At 40.9% G+C, this 18,324-nt stretch overlaps 1 protein-coding gene across 1 annotated transcript in view; it reads right to left on the reverse strand.

Annotated features, from left to right (window-relative positions):
* Positions 1-18,324, reverse strand: part of KIF26B (kinesin family member 26B) — a 315,800-nt gene that overhangs the window by 118,582 nt on the left and 178,894 nt on the right. The window contains exon 5 of the mRNA XM_069800600.1: positions 1,507-1,690. Coding sequence (XP_069656701.1) covers positions 1,507-1,690 — 184 coding nt within the window. The remainder of the gene's footprint in view (positions 1-1,506; positions 1,691-18,324) is intronic.

Here is an 18,324-nt window from a genome sequence, read left to right on the forward strand (position 1 = left end):
GGGTCGAGATAAGGACAGGAGAGATCACTCACCAATTACCATCACAGGCAAAATAGACTCAGCTTGGGAAAAATTAACTCAATTTATTACAAATCAACCAGAGTAGGGTAAAGAGAAATAAAACCAAATGTCAGAACACCTTCCCTCCACCCCTCACTTCTTCCCGGGCACAACTTCACTCCCGGATTCTCTACCACCCCCCCCCCAGCGGCACAGCGGGATGGGGATGGGGTTTACGGTCAGTTCATCACACGTTATTTTCTGCCACTTCATCCTCCTCAGGGGGAGGACTCATCACACTCTTCCCCTGCTCCAGTGTGGGGTCCCTCCCACAAGAGACAGTCCTCCACGAACTTCTCCAGCGTGGGTCCTTCCCACAGGCTGCAGTTCTTCATGAACTGCTCCAGCGTGGGTCCTTTCCACAGTGTGCAGTCCTTCAGGAGCACACTGCTCCAGCGTGGGTCCCCCATGGGGTCACAAGTCCTGCCAGAAAACCTGCTCCAGTGTGGGCTCCTCTCTCCACAGATGGGCTTCCCACAGGGTCACAGCCTCCTTTGGGCATCCACCTGCTCCGGCGTGGGGTCCTCCCTGGGCTGCAGGTGGATATCTGCTCCACCATGGACCTCCATGGGCTGCAGGGGGACAGCCTGCCTCACCATGGTCTTCCCCACGGGCTGCAGGGGAATCTCTGCTCCGGCACCTGGAGCATCTCCTCCCCCTCCTTCTTCACTGACCTTGGGGTCTGCAGGGTTGTTTCTCTTACATGTTCTCACTCCTCTCTCCAGCTGCCATTTCCACCTGTCCCAACTTTTTTTCCCTTCTTAAATCTGTTATCCCAGAGGCGCTATCACTATCACTGATTGGCTCGGCTTTGGCCAGCAGTGGGTCCATCTCAGAGCCGGCTGGTATTGGCTCTGTCGGACACAGGGGAAGGTTCCAGCAGCTTCTTACAGAAGCCACCCCTGTAACCTCCCCCCCGCTACAAAAACCTTGCCACACAAAGCCAATACGCATGGCCCAGTCTTGCCCTGACTGCACTGGAAGAAAGCCAGGAAACATGAGGTGGAAACAAATTACAGTGTGTCCAGCCAAGACACCAGTCTGGACAGCAAGGGGATCATGAACCCAGAATATGCCACAGCAAGCAACTGCTACGCAGTTTAAACACAGCCACAGAGACCAACTGCTTCAGAAACCCTAGCAGAACAAGCATTACCACCACCAGTAGCACTGTGGTCCCAATACAGGTGCATTTAGTGTAGCTGGCCTTGATATGTATTGCTGCTGCACGATTAGGTCTGGCTGTGTTGATGTCAACTTCAACTTTATTAGTTCACTTGCATTAATTAACTTACATTGTTAGGCCTTTATACATGTGTTCAGGGACCAACTGCAGTAAAGCCAACTGAGAAAGGACATGGTCTTTCAATTCCCTTAAAGTTTTGTGCAAGGATAAAATCTTCTCCCAAAGAAAACAAGTGTTTTAGTGATATTTGCAAGGCCTACCTTGCCCAAACCAGGGGTGTCTTTCACTTTGCTGACTGCCCTCAACAAACATGGTGGTGCAGGTGGTGGGGAGGTCTGAAGGATACTTGTGAAGCTGGTAGAGAAGAGAGGAGATTCAGGAACAGATGATGCAGAAGGCCTGTGCTTCTTCTTTTTGGAAGACAGGTTCAATTTCTGAGCAGCTCTGTGGGAAAAATGACAAGAGTGAGCTAAAACTACCCCAAACTCATCAACACAAGCAGTCAAGAATAAAGAAAGGTATTTATCAGGTTACTACTTATGTAGGATCTCAGTTTTGATCTCACTGATCCCAACAGTTTTATAATTCTTGTTCTTCACTCATTATTGCTAGTTTAACATCACTGACTTCACAAAGTTGCTCCAAATTTACACAGTCTGCATTAAGTAGGGTCACAATCAGGCCTCTGTTGCTATCTCATCTGTTGAAGCAATTCAGCCTGCAAGAAAGCTCCAAAACCTCCAATTAAATCAATGAGCTATACAGCAATTTCTGTTCTCAAATTAAGTTCAGTCACCAAACGGTTCACAAAGAATTGTGTCTCATTCATAAGCCTCTGATTAGAAAATGAATACTTGTGCAATGTTTGGATGTAAGCAGCCACTGTTAAGTTAATTAGTATTAAATGCTCAGGTGAATTTGCTGAGGTGTAAGAAGCCTTGCACTAGCTGTTTTAAATTTTTATCACCTCTTAAAACATAAGCCAGTCTGAAAACTGAACAATCAGTGACCAGTGAAAACACTGCTGTTTGCAATGAGATGGAGATAATCATACCAACTACAGCTGCATTAACCACAAAGCAGGGAAGACAATGACAACTGGTTTTAATACTATGGTATTCTTAGATAAGAATGCTGAAGTTTGTATAGACTTTGATTTAAAAGCTAAGCTTTTCTGGTACAGAAACTTTCCATACTTTTGTTCTGCAAAATGTTTTGTTTTGAGAGACAATTCAACATTCAGCCTTCGTTGCAGCTGTTTTGTTCCAACACTTGTGTGTTCTGTACTGACCAGGGATAATGTTAATATTAATCATGATGTCCCATGCTTTCCCTTTTGTAAAACGAGCACTTTAAACAGAGCAGGTCAACTGGAGCACCATCTCAAAGGAGAGATGGATATAACAATTCATGAGGCTACTTTCATGTTGTTTGCTTTGGCAGACAAATTGTGAATTAAGGTAGGTATAGAAGGAGCCTGTGCTGACAGTAGCTCTCCTTACTTTGTTGAAGTGTGACGGTCAAGACCAATAATTCTAAATCCTCCTAAGTTTTAAGAATTAGCTCCATTACACTGGTATCAGTATACATTATCCAACACTGAAATTTATAAAAGTAATTACATTATTTTATCCCAAGGAGTCAGGGAAAAAAGATTGAACCTACGTATACATACACACACACACTCAATTCAGTATGCAAGTACCTTGTGTTTGTATCAGATGCCTCAGACACATGAACAAATTACTGCTGGGCATGAAGTTGCCATATGTCAGCTGGTTGTGTGCACACTGTGTGCACTGCCAGCATGTATTCTTTTAGCCTATGGCAAGTGAAAAGCAGTTCCAGATAGATTAGTTTTTAATAAAAGAAAAACACTAGGAAATTTTAATTGACCTGACACAGAATTACAACTCAAAAGTTTCTGTACCACCTCCTTGTCCTTGTTCTTCCCCTTCCCTCTAGCCTAAGGCTGCAGTTCATCACGTGGCCCTCTCTTTTTAAGAGTCTGCTTTCTTTTTCATAGGAAACATAATCAAAATGTGTTGGTCAAAACCAAAGCAAAAAGCACCAATTTCTCCTTTTCCTAGCAACATTTCAATGGTTTGAGAGGATTCAAAGGTTTCAGCTTCCACACTCTCTGTCATTAATGCTTTTATGACATTGTCCATGCTGAATCAAGATTTTCTGTATGTCTTAGCTTCGCTATAAAATTATTTTAAGCATAATCTTGTACTAAGTGCAACAATTGGAAATACATATGTTAGCCAAACACACTGAAAAATTTACTCCTGTGGTCAAGCTCAGTAGTCCAGTCTTAAATATAGGCAATGGCTCCACCCACTCTGGTCATACATCTGGTCCCATTGACTCACCTCGGGTGAAAACACATTTCCTAAAAGCCATTTTCTAAGTTGACTGACAGAGCCATTATCCCCCTGGCTACTAAATGCTTCTCCAGCATTTGCTGTTCTTTTTACAAAGCCAGCAGTATAATACAAACCACTTCTTGACCCAACCAAGCCCATAGCTGGCATTTTCTTAAAGAAAAAACATTGTTGGAGGTACCTGGCCTTTTCAAAACCTTGGAACTATATTCTAGTTTGACAGTTATAACCTTTGAGATTGCATTCAAATGGAAGAACCTGCATTTTCCTCTACATTTTTGGCCTGCAACTGGCAAAATGGATGAAAAAGCAATGAACTATTTCTCACAACTGCATGGGATTTTCTGTTTTTTCCCCAAGGAGAGAAAAATCAATTCATGGCAGGCTAGAAAATCATTTACAAGCCCTATCAGACTTGACTGAATTTTGAAGGGGATCAAAGAGGCAATAAGTCTCAGGTAATTCTCAGAGCATTTAACTGGGAAGAAAAGGTTATTTTAACCAGAGGTAGTCTGCAGTATGACACAAACATGTACAGTGTGGCTTTCTTGTGAGCACACTTGCATAAGTAAAATCATTCAGCTTGGGTGGCTAGGATTGCTCTCAACACAGTTGGTCATGCCAGCTGATTCTGATTTGGCCCTGTGATCTAGCACAGGAGGTTAGAAATTCTCACATTTTACTTTTCAAGGCAAGTCAGAGGCCTGGCTCTCCCACGCGGACTCTCTGGACCACCAGACTTCTCAGGCAAAGCACCAGGCTGGACCTTGGGAGACCTGATGCTGCTGCGGTTCATAGCCCGCCTGGTCCAGCCAGCAGCTGTTTAGACTCTGCTCTTTGTACAGAAGCCAGCTAATTTGCTTTCATTTAATATCTAGTTCTCATGGTTTAACCCCAGCCAGAAACTAAGCACCATGCACCCCCGGGGATGGGGGAGAGAATTGGCAGGGGGGAAGTAACTCGTGGGTTGAGATAAAGACAGTTTAACAGAACAGAAAGGAAGAAACTAATAGTGACAATAATAATAATAACATGACAATAATAATAATAAAAGAATTAGAATATACAAAACAAGTGATGCACAATGCAATTGCTCACCACTCACTAACCGATGCCCAGTTAGTTCCCGAGCAGCAATCCCTTCCCCCAGGCCAACTCCCCCCAGTTTATATACTGGGCATGCCATCACATGGTATGGAATACCCCTTTGGCCAGTTTGGGTCAGCTGTCCTGGCTGTGTCCCCTCCCAACTTCTTGTGCCCCTCCAGCCTTCTTGCTGGCTGGGCATAGGAAGCTGAAAAATCCTTGACTTAGTCTAAACATTACTTGGCAACAACTGAAAACATCAGTGTGTTATCAACATTCTTCTCATCCTGAACCAAAACCACAACACTATACCAGCTACTAGAAAGAAAATTAACTCTATCCCAGCCGAAACCAGGACACTAGTGTAATAGAACTCTGATTTCCACTTGAGACTATGCATACTACTGCAGTAATGGAAATGGCAATGATGGCAGCATGGCTTTATGTATTGACAATAAGCTGATCATTCTCCAAGTTACATTATATCCCACTTGAGCCAAGTGACAACAGCTATGAACTATGCAGGGGTGCGCAGTGAGCTCCAGTGCAACACAAACCACTTCCCTGCTGTGTGCGGTATGGCTGTGGTAGGGATTGTGTCCACAGAGACACACAAGAAACTTGATCCAAATTAAATTTTTCAAGTGTGTAATTTTAAATGTATTAGACCACTGTGTGGATACGCTCATTCACAACAGAATTGACTTTAATGTCATTTTACTGAATTATCTTCCAAAATAATGCAGATTTAATCCAGTTTAGCTAATATGCTTTGGATTCACACCTTCAGTTAATTTGGATTATTTTTTCCTGAGAGTCCCTAAATAAACAAGCAGCTGGAGACTTTTTGAAAGCTTAAAAGATTTGTGGCAGAGGAAATAATCACAAGATCAAGATCTGAGGTTGCAGGAGGGGCATTAGAAAGCTGATTAAAGTTCAATCCAAATAAAACTGATGGATTGCTGGCAGGAAAGGGGAACTGCTTTGAATGTCCACCTGATCCATACCAAAGACTGAGATCATTTCTTGAAAGGACATTCTCTGCTTTTTGTTTTTTAAAATACAATTTGAATAAGGTATATCTTTGGGCAATCAGAATGCTTTTCACCTCCCAACTATGCAGAAATGGTGATATATTTTTTCCCTTAAAACTCCATGGGCAGGCTGGGATTTTCAAACACATTCATTTTAGAGCTTATTCCCCTACACTGGAAGCCAAATAATGACTGATTCGAACTTTCTGAAAGCTGAAGATCCTCTGGGGGATTTATTGAAAAAATGGAAGTAAACCAGCTTAGAGGTAATTCTGAGATGTGAGGGGGCAAAGTATGCTCTCTGGAAACTTGTCTAGAGAGAGGAATGAACAGAAGTGGATTAAATAATCCATTTTTAACACAGAACAAAGGCACTGCTAAGGGTGATGCAAAGATCTCTGCTAAGAAAGTTATTCATACTACTTATAAGCAATACAAGAATGAAGTTGATGAAACTCTTTAGACAAAATAAAATGCATTATGGAAAGCTCTGTAAATACCTTGCTTAGAGAAGTCACTGGGTAATGGTTACAGTGCAACGTACATAAGGAAACACTGTGGAAGGAACAGTTTGAAAATTCATGGTTTCTAAATTAACTCTTGGCCGCTCACAAAAAGCAACTTTAGAAACTGAGAACAAATCCATACATCCACTTGTTGCTAAGCAATAGTCAGGGGAGAAAAAAAACAAACCACAAACAGTGTGATACAGCACTTAAAGAAAAGAACAATAAATAAAGCTTCCCTGCATACTTAATGTTTGTATGCCTCCAGCTCGAACAGAGTAGACTGGGACCTCATTTGGCATAAATTCATATAAGATCATGAACTTCAGTGAGCCTGGCTATGCCAACTCATGGCATGTTTGCTTCCTCTCATTTAACTAAGAAAACAGACACTGCTAATAAAATTCAAAGGACACCTGTTTAGCGTGATAAAAGAAATTACTTTTTTCACCAACACATCATCCAAGGCAAAATTAAAACTTTAGGACTCGCTGTCAAAGCAGAGGTCAGTAAGGCCAGCAGCTTTATTAGATTCAGGAGATTAGACATTTGAGTGAATACTTAAAATATTATTTATACTTGTGTCAGCAAAGGTCATTATTGGTAAGTAACACTGACTCTCACACTTCAGTAGCTGACATGCCCCTTCACTACTGACATCTGAAGAAATTTCCTTAGGTGCATATCTCTGTATAATTATTCATTACTGGAGTTTCGTATTACACTACGATGCATCGAGTACTTATCACCCCTGGAAACTGAATTCCAGATCATAGGGGCCAGTGAGCGGGCGTATCAGTTTCTGTGTCAAAATAAAAATTGAAAATATGCTCACTCTCATATCATATTTTCCATAAAGAAAATGGCTCTCAAGCTGTGGAGGCTAAACAGTCATGTACTAGCTAACTTTAATATAAATATTTACAATTTTCATTAAAACTAAAGATTTATTTTTCTTCTTTACTTGGAGGTATAAATTTCATTTTATAAGACACATACTCTCCACTGGGTGCACCGTTCAAGGAGTAAGGTATGAACTTTGTATGTTGCAAGGGATGGCTTACCAGAGGATGTGCTGGTTTGACAAGCCCAAAGGAGATTCATGATCTTCCCTAGTAATTAAAACACTATCTTTACTTACCCAAAACTACCTTGCCTGCTGTATCTTGGTGCTGGGTTGGAAAATAGATGGAAGTTTAGTTTGGAAACCAGTCTCTTAAACAAACTCTCAAAGCATATTTGTGCAGATATATCACTAGTTATAAAATACGTGTATGTTTGTGACCAGCTGTGTTGGCTACCCAGCGTGAAACACTCATATCCTATGGTCTCTTTAGGTTGGGCACCTAAAAGTGAAAGACACCATTACCCAGCCTCACCCTCAAAACAAAAGCCCTACCGATTTTTTTTTTTTTTTTTGTAAACCCCAGCTGTAATTCTTCCTGTAGAAAAAGTAGAAATTCTTGACTGTCACCTACTAAGTAAAATGTAGTCTGCACAGTACTTTAGCTAACTGATGGAATGTCAAACAAAAATATACTGGAAGCCTGCCATTAGTTTTGATTATTTCCAACTCAAATGTTTGCAAATACGGGTTCATGGTGTATTTTCTGTTTCGGGTAAATAGGTTTATATAAAATGAGCCATTATATCATATAGGTCCTCATGTAGCTGTAAGGTAAAAACCAACAGGATACAGCAAAATTACAACCATGCAGGCTTTTTTCTATGAAAAAAGCCAGTCTTGATTTTCGGTTACACAGGGTCAACTCAACAGTTGCTTTCTTCTCCAGGATCTTTAGTTACTGAATTATGTCAGTTATATGGTGCCTATACAAACTGGACACAGGGTACTAAATGGGATGTTCACATGTTCTAATTACAGGGATGTAACCTAGCTTCTCTGAATCATCACCAAAAGTGATTCTGTTTCTCCCAATCACCTGTATAGGTGATGCAGGCTCACTAAGGTGACGTTACAGCCAAGTTGACCTGAGTACTACCACCAAAAGGGGAGGCCCCATACCTGCCACTTCCCTGTCTGCATACTTCCTTTCCCTCCCTTGCTTCTTTCCTCACATTTATTTTGGCTTGGCTACTACTGATTTAACCTCCTGAACTGGCTCGTGCCAAAGGGTGCTCTAAATCATTTTTCTTTGACGTGCCCAATATGCAAGCACTTCCCCAACCTTAAAATCTGAGGCATGTGGTACTAAATGTAGTTTCATGCAAAATCTCATCTTTCTATTTGGACACCAATGATCTGGCCAGGAGCCATGGCTTCCTTTGTACCATGCCTTTCTTTGCATCTTCTAAAGCAAAGAGAACAGAGAAGCTTTACAAGATGTTTAACCGACAAGCTAACAGCCATGCTCTGCTGCAAGGGGCCAGGTAGCCTCTCCACCATCTGCTGCAAACCATGGCTACCACCTGAGACACGTGCTCCATGGCAGAGCAAGAACCACCTCCAAGGGCTTTTTCTGTACCTCAACATGGAACAGTTTTTCTCATCCAAACTGAAAGCAAAAAGACAGAGCAATAAATCTGGCAGTTGGCTTGCTATGGCCCTTCCCAGCCCACATTCCCTGCCTTCCAACAGGACTTATGAGCTACAAATGAGAATCAGGGCAACTTTACTCCACTTTAATTCTCTGTGTGGCCAAACCCAGGGCTGTGGCATTGCAGCCTAGTAAGACATGTTAAGAATGAAATAAGAATCCTCAGAGGAACATTTCCTGGATTTGTAGTTCCAGTAAGATTCTTAGTATTTGTGTTTAATTATTTTACAATGCCTTTAAAATCTGGAGATAATTTGAGCTTTCTGCTTATGCTGTAGAAGGTATAATAAACATCTCTCTAATGCCCAGTAAACACTTGCCCCTTATTGTTCTCTTTATTTTTATGTATGCGTTCAATTTCATAGCAACAATAAAGCTGTCCCAGGCTGCAATCTTTCACTTCTTGGGTGGTTAATTCAGATGTTTTGGCCACAGTGCCTTAAGTGACTGTGCTCTCCCCTGGAACTGTATTGTAACTGTTCAGAAACTCATTATTTTTAACCTATTTAGTTCTAACAGAGTCAAAACAAGGCTTTGAACTTTATTCAGGACAGGTCTCAAAATCTGAGGCTTGTTGCACACAGGCAATCTCAGTGAAATTAACAGCTCAGACCTGCTCTTATAACAAGTTCAAATTTGTGTAAATTCTCTGCCAACAGAGCTGCTTCTAGGTTGCACCAAAATGAAGATGAATATGCTTGAAGACCAGTAGCTTAATGAGAAGCTCAAAGTCCTACACAAGTACATATTGCAGGACAGAGGACTCACATTCTACACAGCTGTTATTTGGGTGAAACTCCCAGTTTTCGAGAAGGATATGACAAGATACGAAACAAACCACTTCTCATGTCGTTACTGTTTGATCCACAAGATTCTCTTCACCAGGTATCACTGTATTCCAGTAAAGATCTTTTTACCTAACCTAAAAGATCCTGGAAAACCCTGATTCAGTGACAGATGTCCTTCTGTCTTTGGCAACAGGATCATTAATTAGCTCTCATGCACAGAGGTAATGGCCAAAAAAGTAACAAATCAAGTGAACTATCACATTTGGAATTTCTACAAGAAATCATACCCTTGCCCTTCAATAGTACCCATCAAGAAAAGTACATCTTGACTCAATAGCTTGATACATTTAGCTAGAGAAAGATCATTTCTGCTTTCTTTCCTTTCTTTACATGTTCAGCACTCAAACACAGAAGACAAATCACTAGTCAATTTTTTTAAAGAGTGGGTAGAGGTTGTTTCTATTATTAACCTAGCTTATTTTTCTCTCTGAAAAATGCTTTTATAAGAAATGGTACTCAGACAGATGACAGTGCTCACAGCATTATCTCGTTCTTGGAAAGCTCTGAGGATGAGTTGCATATGTGTCACTACATGCTTAATGCATGAAGCAAGCTGAACCATTATACTTGGATAAAATAAAATCAGATGTTTAGCACTAGTTTAATACGGGAAGAAAACCAGCTACATTTACTATAACTCAAATGATTTCAAATGTAAGCACTTACCCATTACTGCCACAGTTACTTGGCAATGTGTCTTCAAGTCCCTTGGGAAAACTGCATACGCAGGAGACCGACAACCAGAGACCAGAGTAGCCTTAATTTTGGTCGCACAGAGCTGAGGGCAAAAGCACTAGTATCTTTCAAGGAAAGGTCAGAAACAAGCTCCGTCCAGCTCAAGCTTTGGGTGTTAAGAAGTATTGCCTGTCTATACTAAAGATTTAGATCGCAAGATGCCAGCATTGCCACTAAGTAATAAGGAAGGAGATGTGCACTGTTTTATATTTGTACTGTTATTACATAAAGCAAGAAACACGCAGATCTGTCAGTCTTCAAGTGTTAGCTGGAAAATATTAGTGGCATAGATGTGCAGTTACACTGTCTTCTCCTGAAAGTACCACCAGGGATGGCTGGCAAACAGATTTTCCCCATCTCTGAGACAACCTAGCAATCTTTAAACCATGGGACAGAACTCCTGGTTAGCCAGCCCCTAGCTGACTCTCCTCACGAGCAAGAAGTAATGACAGTTATGACAACTCAAAAACATGACTAACAGAAGCTTTGCAATGAGAGGCCCACAAACCACTGGCCATTTAATAACAGTCCTTAAAATCACATAAAGCAATTTCTTTAACTGTAAGTTTTATGGAGCTTATACGATTACAGTTATTCTATTACCTTGGATGCTAAAGCCTGACCACACACTGTGTGGAAAGCTATTTTACTTCATCTCTGTCCCATTCAGCAAAAACCTCTCATAACACCAGGAGGAAAAGCAGCCAGCACACAGATTCACAGTCCATTTTGTCATTGTTTAACTTTCTGGTTGGCAGAACAATTAAACAGATACATAAAAAGGCCAAAAGGCAGGTAAGCTTTACTGGGTTTTTTGCCTCATCAATATTTTGGAAGCCAGCACATTTAAAATAACACCAGCATACAAATGGTAAACTATTCTGACAACACAGATGCACTGAAATTCAATCCACTTAAACCCAGCTCTGACAAGCAAACTCCTGTTGTAGTAAAAAATATTTCCTCTAAGAGTTCCTGTTAGTCTTGTCTTGTACTTATTCAAGTCACCACCATGAGATAGTGACAATTCTTTGAGACAAGTTGTTTCAGCTCCTGGAGACTACCACACCATTACTATGTATAATATGCTAAGGTCCAAGACCGAAGTCCTCCTCCTAACAGACTGCACACATGCTAAAATCAGTCCAACCCCAACAGCTTATAAGCAAAACAGGCAAAACAAAAGAAAGAAATTTTATGATCCCACCTTCATGGAGCGATGCTGAAGCGCAAAGAAATTCATGAACAGTGGCAAATAGTAATGTAATCTAGATCTCTTCAGCAGATTCACACAAATAGTTATGGTGGTTTGGGAGATGCCAAACAGCATCCCCCCAGTACCTATGAGGAGGGTATCAAGATGACGGAGTCAGGCTTTTCAAACCAGGGCATAGAAGGAGAACAAGAGCTAATGGGCATATGTCGAAACAAGAGAAGTCTGGACAGGGTATAAGGAAAAGTGTTTACACCCTGAGGACAGCCAAGCAAGGTTGCGCAGTCTTTGTCCTTGGGGACGTTTAGGACCCAAATGGATAAAATCCTGGGAAACATGTCTGACCTCAGAGCTGAGCCTGCTTTGAGCAGGGGGTTGGATTAGAAACATCCTGAGGCCCCTTCCAGCCCCTCTGATCCAATGATGCTATGAAAGAAATGTTACTACAATTCTGAAAGCAGTAAAACATTATGCTTTACTTTTTCTTTCAAAATATCTTTTCTCTGAAAAGTTTCAGCAAAATCACTTAGCATCAGTCTCAGCAATTTATTCAATCCAAAATTAAAGTTTTCATTTTTAGAATATTAATTTAAATATAATTGAAGCAAATATCAAACTACAATTTCAAACTGAAAAAGTTAATAACTACTTCTTTTTGCAAGGGTGTAACCAAAACACATTAAAAAATTTCTTGATTCTTGTTTACTTTCTGGGAGGACATAAGCTAAATCAAGCAGAAGTGGTTTAATTTGAATGAAATCCACATTTCTTGCTGGGGAAAAATTTTGACAAAAATTTCACCCAAGTCACCTTCAATGTTTTGTTATAAGACCTTCTATCTCTATCTACTGAAGATTCAGGAAGCAATTCTACACAACCCTACCATTTGCAGGGGAAGTCCTATGTGCCCAGCCTCTTGCAGGAATGCTTAGCGTTCTGCCAGCTCAGACCCCACGCCCTTTGGGAGCTGACCTTAATATTTAACCTACTTTAATCATGCTGCAGAATGAATTATTACAAAAAATTACAAAACTGGAAAACACTATTACTCTTGGCAATTACTGTTATTTTTTAAACAAACCTTTTGTTCTTGTTTTCCTATTTCCAGTAAAGTGAAATAAAAAACAACATGAAATTAAATATACCACACAAAGTAGTAAGACTTTGCCAGAAATAAGTGAACTGTACAGACGTGTGGCACAGGCACCAACAAGCAGAATTTATGAGATGTAAAGCCTTTAATCTGCAGCTTTTTGCTTATTACCTGTACAAATTTCAGTGAAAGCCAATTAATTTTCAGTTCTGAGGGCACTCCTCAGACAGTTGAGCATACTGATAAACTGAATAAGTATTTGACATGTATTTTTATTTCTTAGCAACAGTAATTTTTTTAAAATACCTCTAAAAATGAAAAGTTATTTACAATGGCTCAAAATTTTATGCCAAAAGTGTCTCTCTAAATGCATCTTGTCACATATACAGAAGACAGAGAAACGTATTTGCTGTTTGATTTCACTTAGATCTCAACCTCTTTTGTGTGAATATGGATATTATCAACAAATCACCTCTGTTCCACCTGAATAAAGTGCCAGTAAAGCATGTTCAATATTGATAAAATACTGCTGACACTGATGGGTGCAGGGGGGAAGGAAATCAGAGGAATTGGCAAGGGTCTTGTCTGCTCTTCCAGACCACCAAAGGGACTGCCGTCTCTGAGCCTCATGGGTCCATGGTAGGTATGACAAATGCAAGCAGCCAGAAAATATTAGCTAGAAAACTCTTTTCCTTCTTAAAATGCATAGAAAACTAATCCTCTTCTTTCTTTTTGGATACAGACCTTGCTGTTGTGATATATTTTTATCACCTGCAGGCCAGCATATTGCTGTTTACTCTAATGAGAGGTAGGCACGAATATTTCACTCGGTGCAGTCAGGATGAAAGCTCATTTCCTAAGCAGGGAGATTCAGCTGTAACTCTGAGCTCTCCTATTGCCATCCTATTGTCTTTCTCCACCATTCTCTAGTGAAGGGCTAGGAGCATGACAAACTTTCTGTTCCATGTCTTTCATAAGGCAAATCATACTCAATAAACACTGGAAGCTTTTCTTCCTTGACAGCTGGCCTACTGAAAGCCAGGTCAGCTCTCTCAGCACTGGGGTCTTCTGGTTCCTCCCTCTCCAACGACCTGTAGGTTCCTGACCCACAGCACCTACTGCTTGGTGCAATCCTATCAAAAGGCACATCCCCTGTGTTACAGCTTCTTGGTACAAAGCATATGCTTCTAAAAATCCCGGTCCTCATCATCAAAACAAACAGCAGGCTAAAAACTACCTCTACCAACAACTGAGAGAAAACTTGAAAAAACAGGAACAAAATTACCCTTCCAAGAGACCTCTCACTTAGTAATGCAGCTCCCTGACACAAGAGATCAGGCCACTGCATTGCCTTCGTCAGAGCAGAATAACTTCTCTGTGAAGTTCATTCTTTGATGAGAAGGTGTGGAAAATTGGTTCATCTACCTCCTTCATAATAAATAACCCACAGTCAGGAAACCAGAACATCAAGCTAGGAATCCTATGGACAGAGTTTTCTGTTGGGCTTGGAAAACATTTCCGGTACTTTTTCTCTACAAACCTACCTCAGAAATTCTTATAGTTGCCAAAGTACACCTATATGGTTCTACAATACATTTTTATCCTGCTCTCCCATTTGTTATACAGAAAAAGCTTATGAACACAGGAAGCAAGATGCAGGACAGCCTGCAGCCAGATCCTACCATCTTTCTTTGTAACAAACAGCTGCAATTTGGGTCCTGTCATATAGCACCCTAAGAATAAGACAAAACCTCTATTTCTTACTATATTTCTTTTATACCAGACAAAGGGCAGGAGAAGAAGAACTGGGGAACGACAGCACCTGGGACAAACTCAGCACTGTGATACTCTTAGTTTCAAATGGTAAATATCTACTGCTTTGAAAGGAATACATCAACAGAAGCCTGGAATTCAGTGGTGGTAAATCAAGCCCTCTGCAATGAAGAGAGTACAATGATGCATTTTGTAGAAGTCAGCCCCTGAAATTGAAGATGAAGATGCACAGTATGGACTACCTCAGATTAGAGAAATACGAGCAGAGGTCAGCAAATAGCTTATGCATCACAGCAGTTCCTACAGACAGTGGATGGTATCCAAGGGAAAGTCACCTTATTTACTGTGCTGCCATACCACACAAAGGCTTATAGTTTTGTTGCATCTAACTTTTTATGGAGTTGAATGAAGAAGCTGTTTACTGCTCAAAGAGTTCTTATGCATCCCATTATAGGGTAGATGATGTTGCAACATATTCTTGAGAAACCCACCACCAAAGAGTTTATGATTCAAATATCTTAAATGGTTTTATACAGCTACTTCAAGAAAATCAATCCAGTTTTGCACAATTTGTTACTGTTGATCTTTGAAACTGAAGCATTCTCTTTCTTCCTACTTACAAGAGGCAGATGGATGCAATCTTCCAGAATTGTCCATCTTCTAAGCTCAGGTTGCCTCATATTTCCATGGATAGAGCTTTCTAGTCAAACTTCTTTCACTGTGCTTCCTCTTCAAGAATGCTGGTTCATCTTTATGGGACATTTTTTCAGATTAAGGGCTTTAAGGAAGAAGGCCTAGAGTACTACAAGGAATCAGTTTGGCCTTGGGGAAGGAGTCCAAAACCCATCAGCTGATATTAGAATTATAGCAGTGTAGCTTTTTGCATTTTTTTGAGAAAATCAATTGTGCATGTTGATGCCCTGCAGTCTGGGTTGTTGATTATCTGGAAAAGCACATCCTGCGTACAGAAAAATTTGAATATACTTTTCTTTCCAGACGAGAAGATAACAGAGAGATTAATTTGTTCCTTTTGCCCTACTACAGCTACCTGCAGCAAGGCACAAGCAATCCAAATCCTCCCTCACCCTGTGTTTGCAGCAAGAGAAGCCCTTGTTTTCCATTCTGAAAATTTGATCACCCTGACACATCCAGTGTACTGGTCATTTTAAATAACCATAAACCCCTTAACACAATGGTTAGCCAGAAAATAAAATTTGGAATTTAGCTTCCGATGTCACACTCTCTCTCACTCAAAATGGGTTTATCTGATTTAAACAAGAGAGGATGGAAACCTTTTTGAGTGGGTAGTGTAGTTAAAATTCAGTTGTCCAACTGATCTGGCACGTCTGGGGCCACCTCCTTGTGTTAAAGGACCCTCCAGCTGCTCCAGAGTAAAACATTCTCCTGTTGAAGCTTCAGATCAAAATGAAAACATCATTCTATCTGTAAGATATTGATCCATTTGGGACTTAGTTAGGCTGTCTAGCTTTATCAGTTCAGGCCTCCTGGGCTCAAAACAAAACTGTGCAGTACTCTCTGAGGAGCCTCAGGCAGACTCTTCCTTCATCCTCCCACCCTGATTCTTCTGTGTCCTAACACCCAGCAAACATAGATTTCAATCAGCCCTCCCTAAAAGGCTGCTTGCAGATACCAGCATGTCACAGCACTTTCCTTTCTCATAACCAAAAATACCACCCTGCACCCTCTCACCAAGCTGCAGAGTTTAAAACCAGTCCTTTGGCTTTAACAGGGCCCATCAGACTTATAGTGAAGAGTGAGGCTGATAGAGCAGCCAGGGTCTCCTCTGCACAGCTTTGCACACAGCCGCACGGCCTCCCATGCTCTCAGAAGCAAGGTTATTTTTAGTAAATCTTCGTTTTGCCCACTTGCAACATCACCATAAACCGTGTGCATCACTGAAGTAGCCCCGCTCAAGCAGTCATTCAAGAATGAATGTTACAACTCAGAAGGTTACAAGGGCGGGGGGGGGATACTTTAGCTTAAAGTAGCTAGTAACAAAACCTTTTTACACCACAAGATATACTTCATTAAATTTCTAAATATAAATTTTATTCTTCTTCCTGATATGGTGCTTCAGTGGAAAAGCAATAGGAATACTCTGTGTATCTACTGTGCAAAAGCACTGTAAAGTTGATACAGACAGACAGACAAGCCTTAACTTATACTTATGCCATATAAATACTTTTTTTTTTTTGTCCCTGTCTAAACGTAGGTTATCCCACTGTAATTTCAGCAGTATAGCTATAGCAAATAACCTTCTCAGTGTGAAGGCATTTACTCTGGTACAGTTTATTCCCAAACTGCAAGGGGAATAAGGGAATATAATGTAAAGTACCACTGAATGATAAAATTGCAATTACACAAGAGCAGCTGTACTGATACAATTATTTTAGCAAGAAGAAATATGCCCCACAACAAAAATGACTGCTTTATACATGTGGGAACACATACATGCAATAGAGCCAGTTCACTTTCCCCTGTACAGATCAACACCCACACCAGTCCTGCACACACAAGCCAAAGAACAGAAGCGCTGTGGAACACAGGACAGGGAGTCAATTCGGGGCCCTGCTAGCTTGGGCAAACATCATGATGCTGCTTCACATGTGGGCTGGGACAGCACAACACTGCACCAGGCAAAGCTACCATCCCACAGATCTCTCTCCTTCAGTCATCAATATCACTGACTTCTTTTTTCTTTCATTTCATTATGTGCTTTTGCAGCTATTTTACATGTATGTCGTATTACCCATTTTTTGTTTTATCTGGTTACTGTCCCATTGATTCATTTAATCAAATAATACTGGAAACACAGCAGGCGGATGAAAAGCACTCAGCTCATCACTAACATGCTGATGCCCATTCGGGGGTGATGTTACAGTCCTTACTCTATTATTAGCTCCTGCCCACTGCACTAAGTTAGACTTTCATTTGCCATTCTGTTCCCCAGCCTAGAGAGCATTTATACTCCTCTTTTGATTTATTTTCTGTTATAGATATCTACCTCTGAAAATGAAGGTATGGAAAGAAGACCCATGGACCATGTGACACATAATTAGACAGCATTTCCTACCAGGAGAAACAGTGTATCTGCGGGGCCTTTTTGCATGGTTGTATTTCACATCTCTAACGCTGCATGGAAACACACTCTGATCAAATTAAATGCAAAGATCACTTGTCTCTGAATGCATGATAAATCTGCTATCCATGTTCAGTTTTGCAGGTGCCTAAGCACCTCCTGTGATGTGTGCTGCATGCCTTTAGCTCCTACTGAGATTAATGGGACCTTAAGGGGCTGGACAAATTTCAGGAACAGGCATTTTCCGAGTTAGTAAAGGGATTCTTATCTATGGACCTGATCCCACACCAGTATGTACACCCTGTATTGCTGCTGAAGAAAGGCGAAGCAGAAAATACTCATTCTCTTGAAGGAGGAGATTACAGAAAGCCCTAATGTTAGAACAGTAGGCAACCAGCTCGTGAATGGAGCTTGTCAATACGACTGTTAGGAGGCTTTCAGGCAAGTTGGCTGGTGGGGTGGCCAGACAAACTGGGGTTACCACAGTGTGTGTTAGCAGACATGATTACACTATCATTATTTACCAAGTGAGACGCAGAATTTTTTCAAGCATGACTGAATTGCATCAGCCCTTGAACACTTGGTGAGGAGTAAAAATGGCTTACAAGCACAGAGATGCTGGCTCCCATTGCTGCAGATAAACTCACTATCACAAGAACTACACCACCACATTTGGTTATTAAAGGAATATAAATAGAGGGCATGTGACCATGCCATCTCCCCTTCTCTATCTGATGCCACAGAA

This window comes from Haliaeetus albicilla, chromosome 13, assembly GCF_947461875.1.
Source record: "Haliaeetus albicilla chromosome 13, bHalAlb1.1, whole genome shotgun sequence".
In the NCBI taxonomy this organism is placed as follows: Eukaryota; Metazoa; Chordata; class Aves; order Accipitriformes; family Accipitridae; genus Haliaeetus; species Haliaeetus albicilla.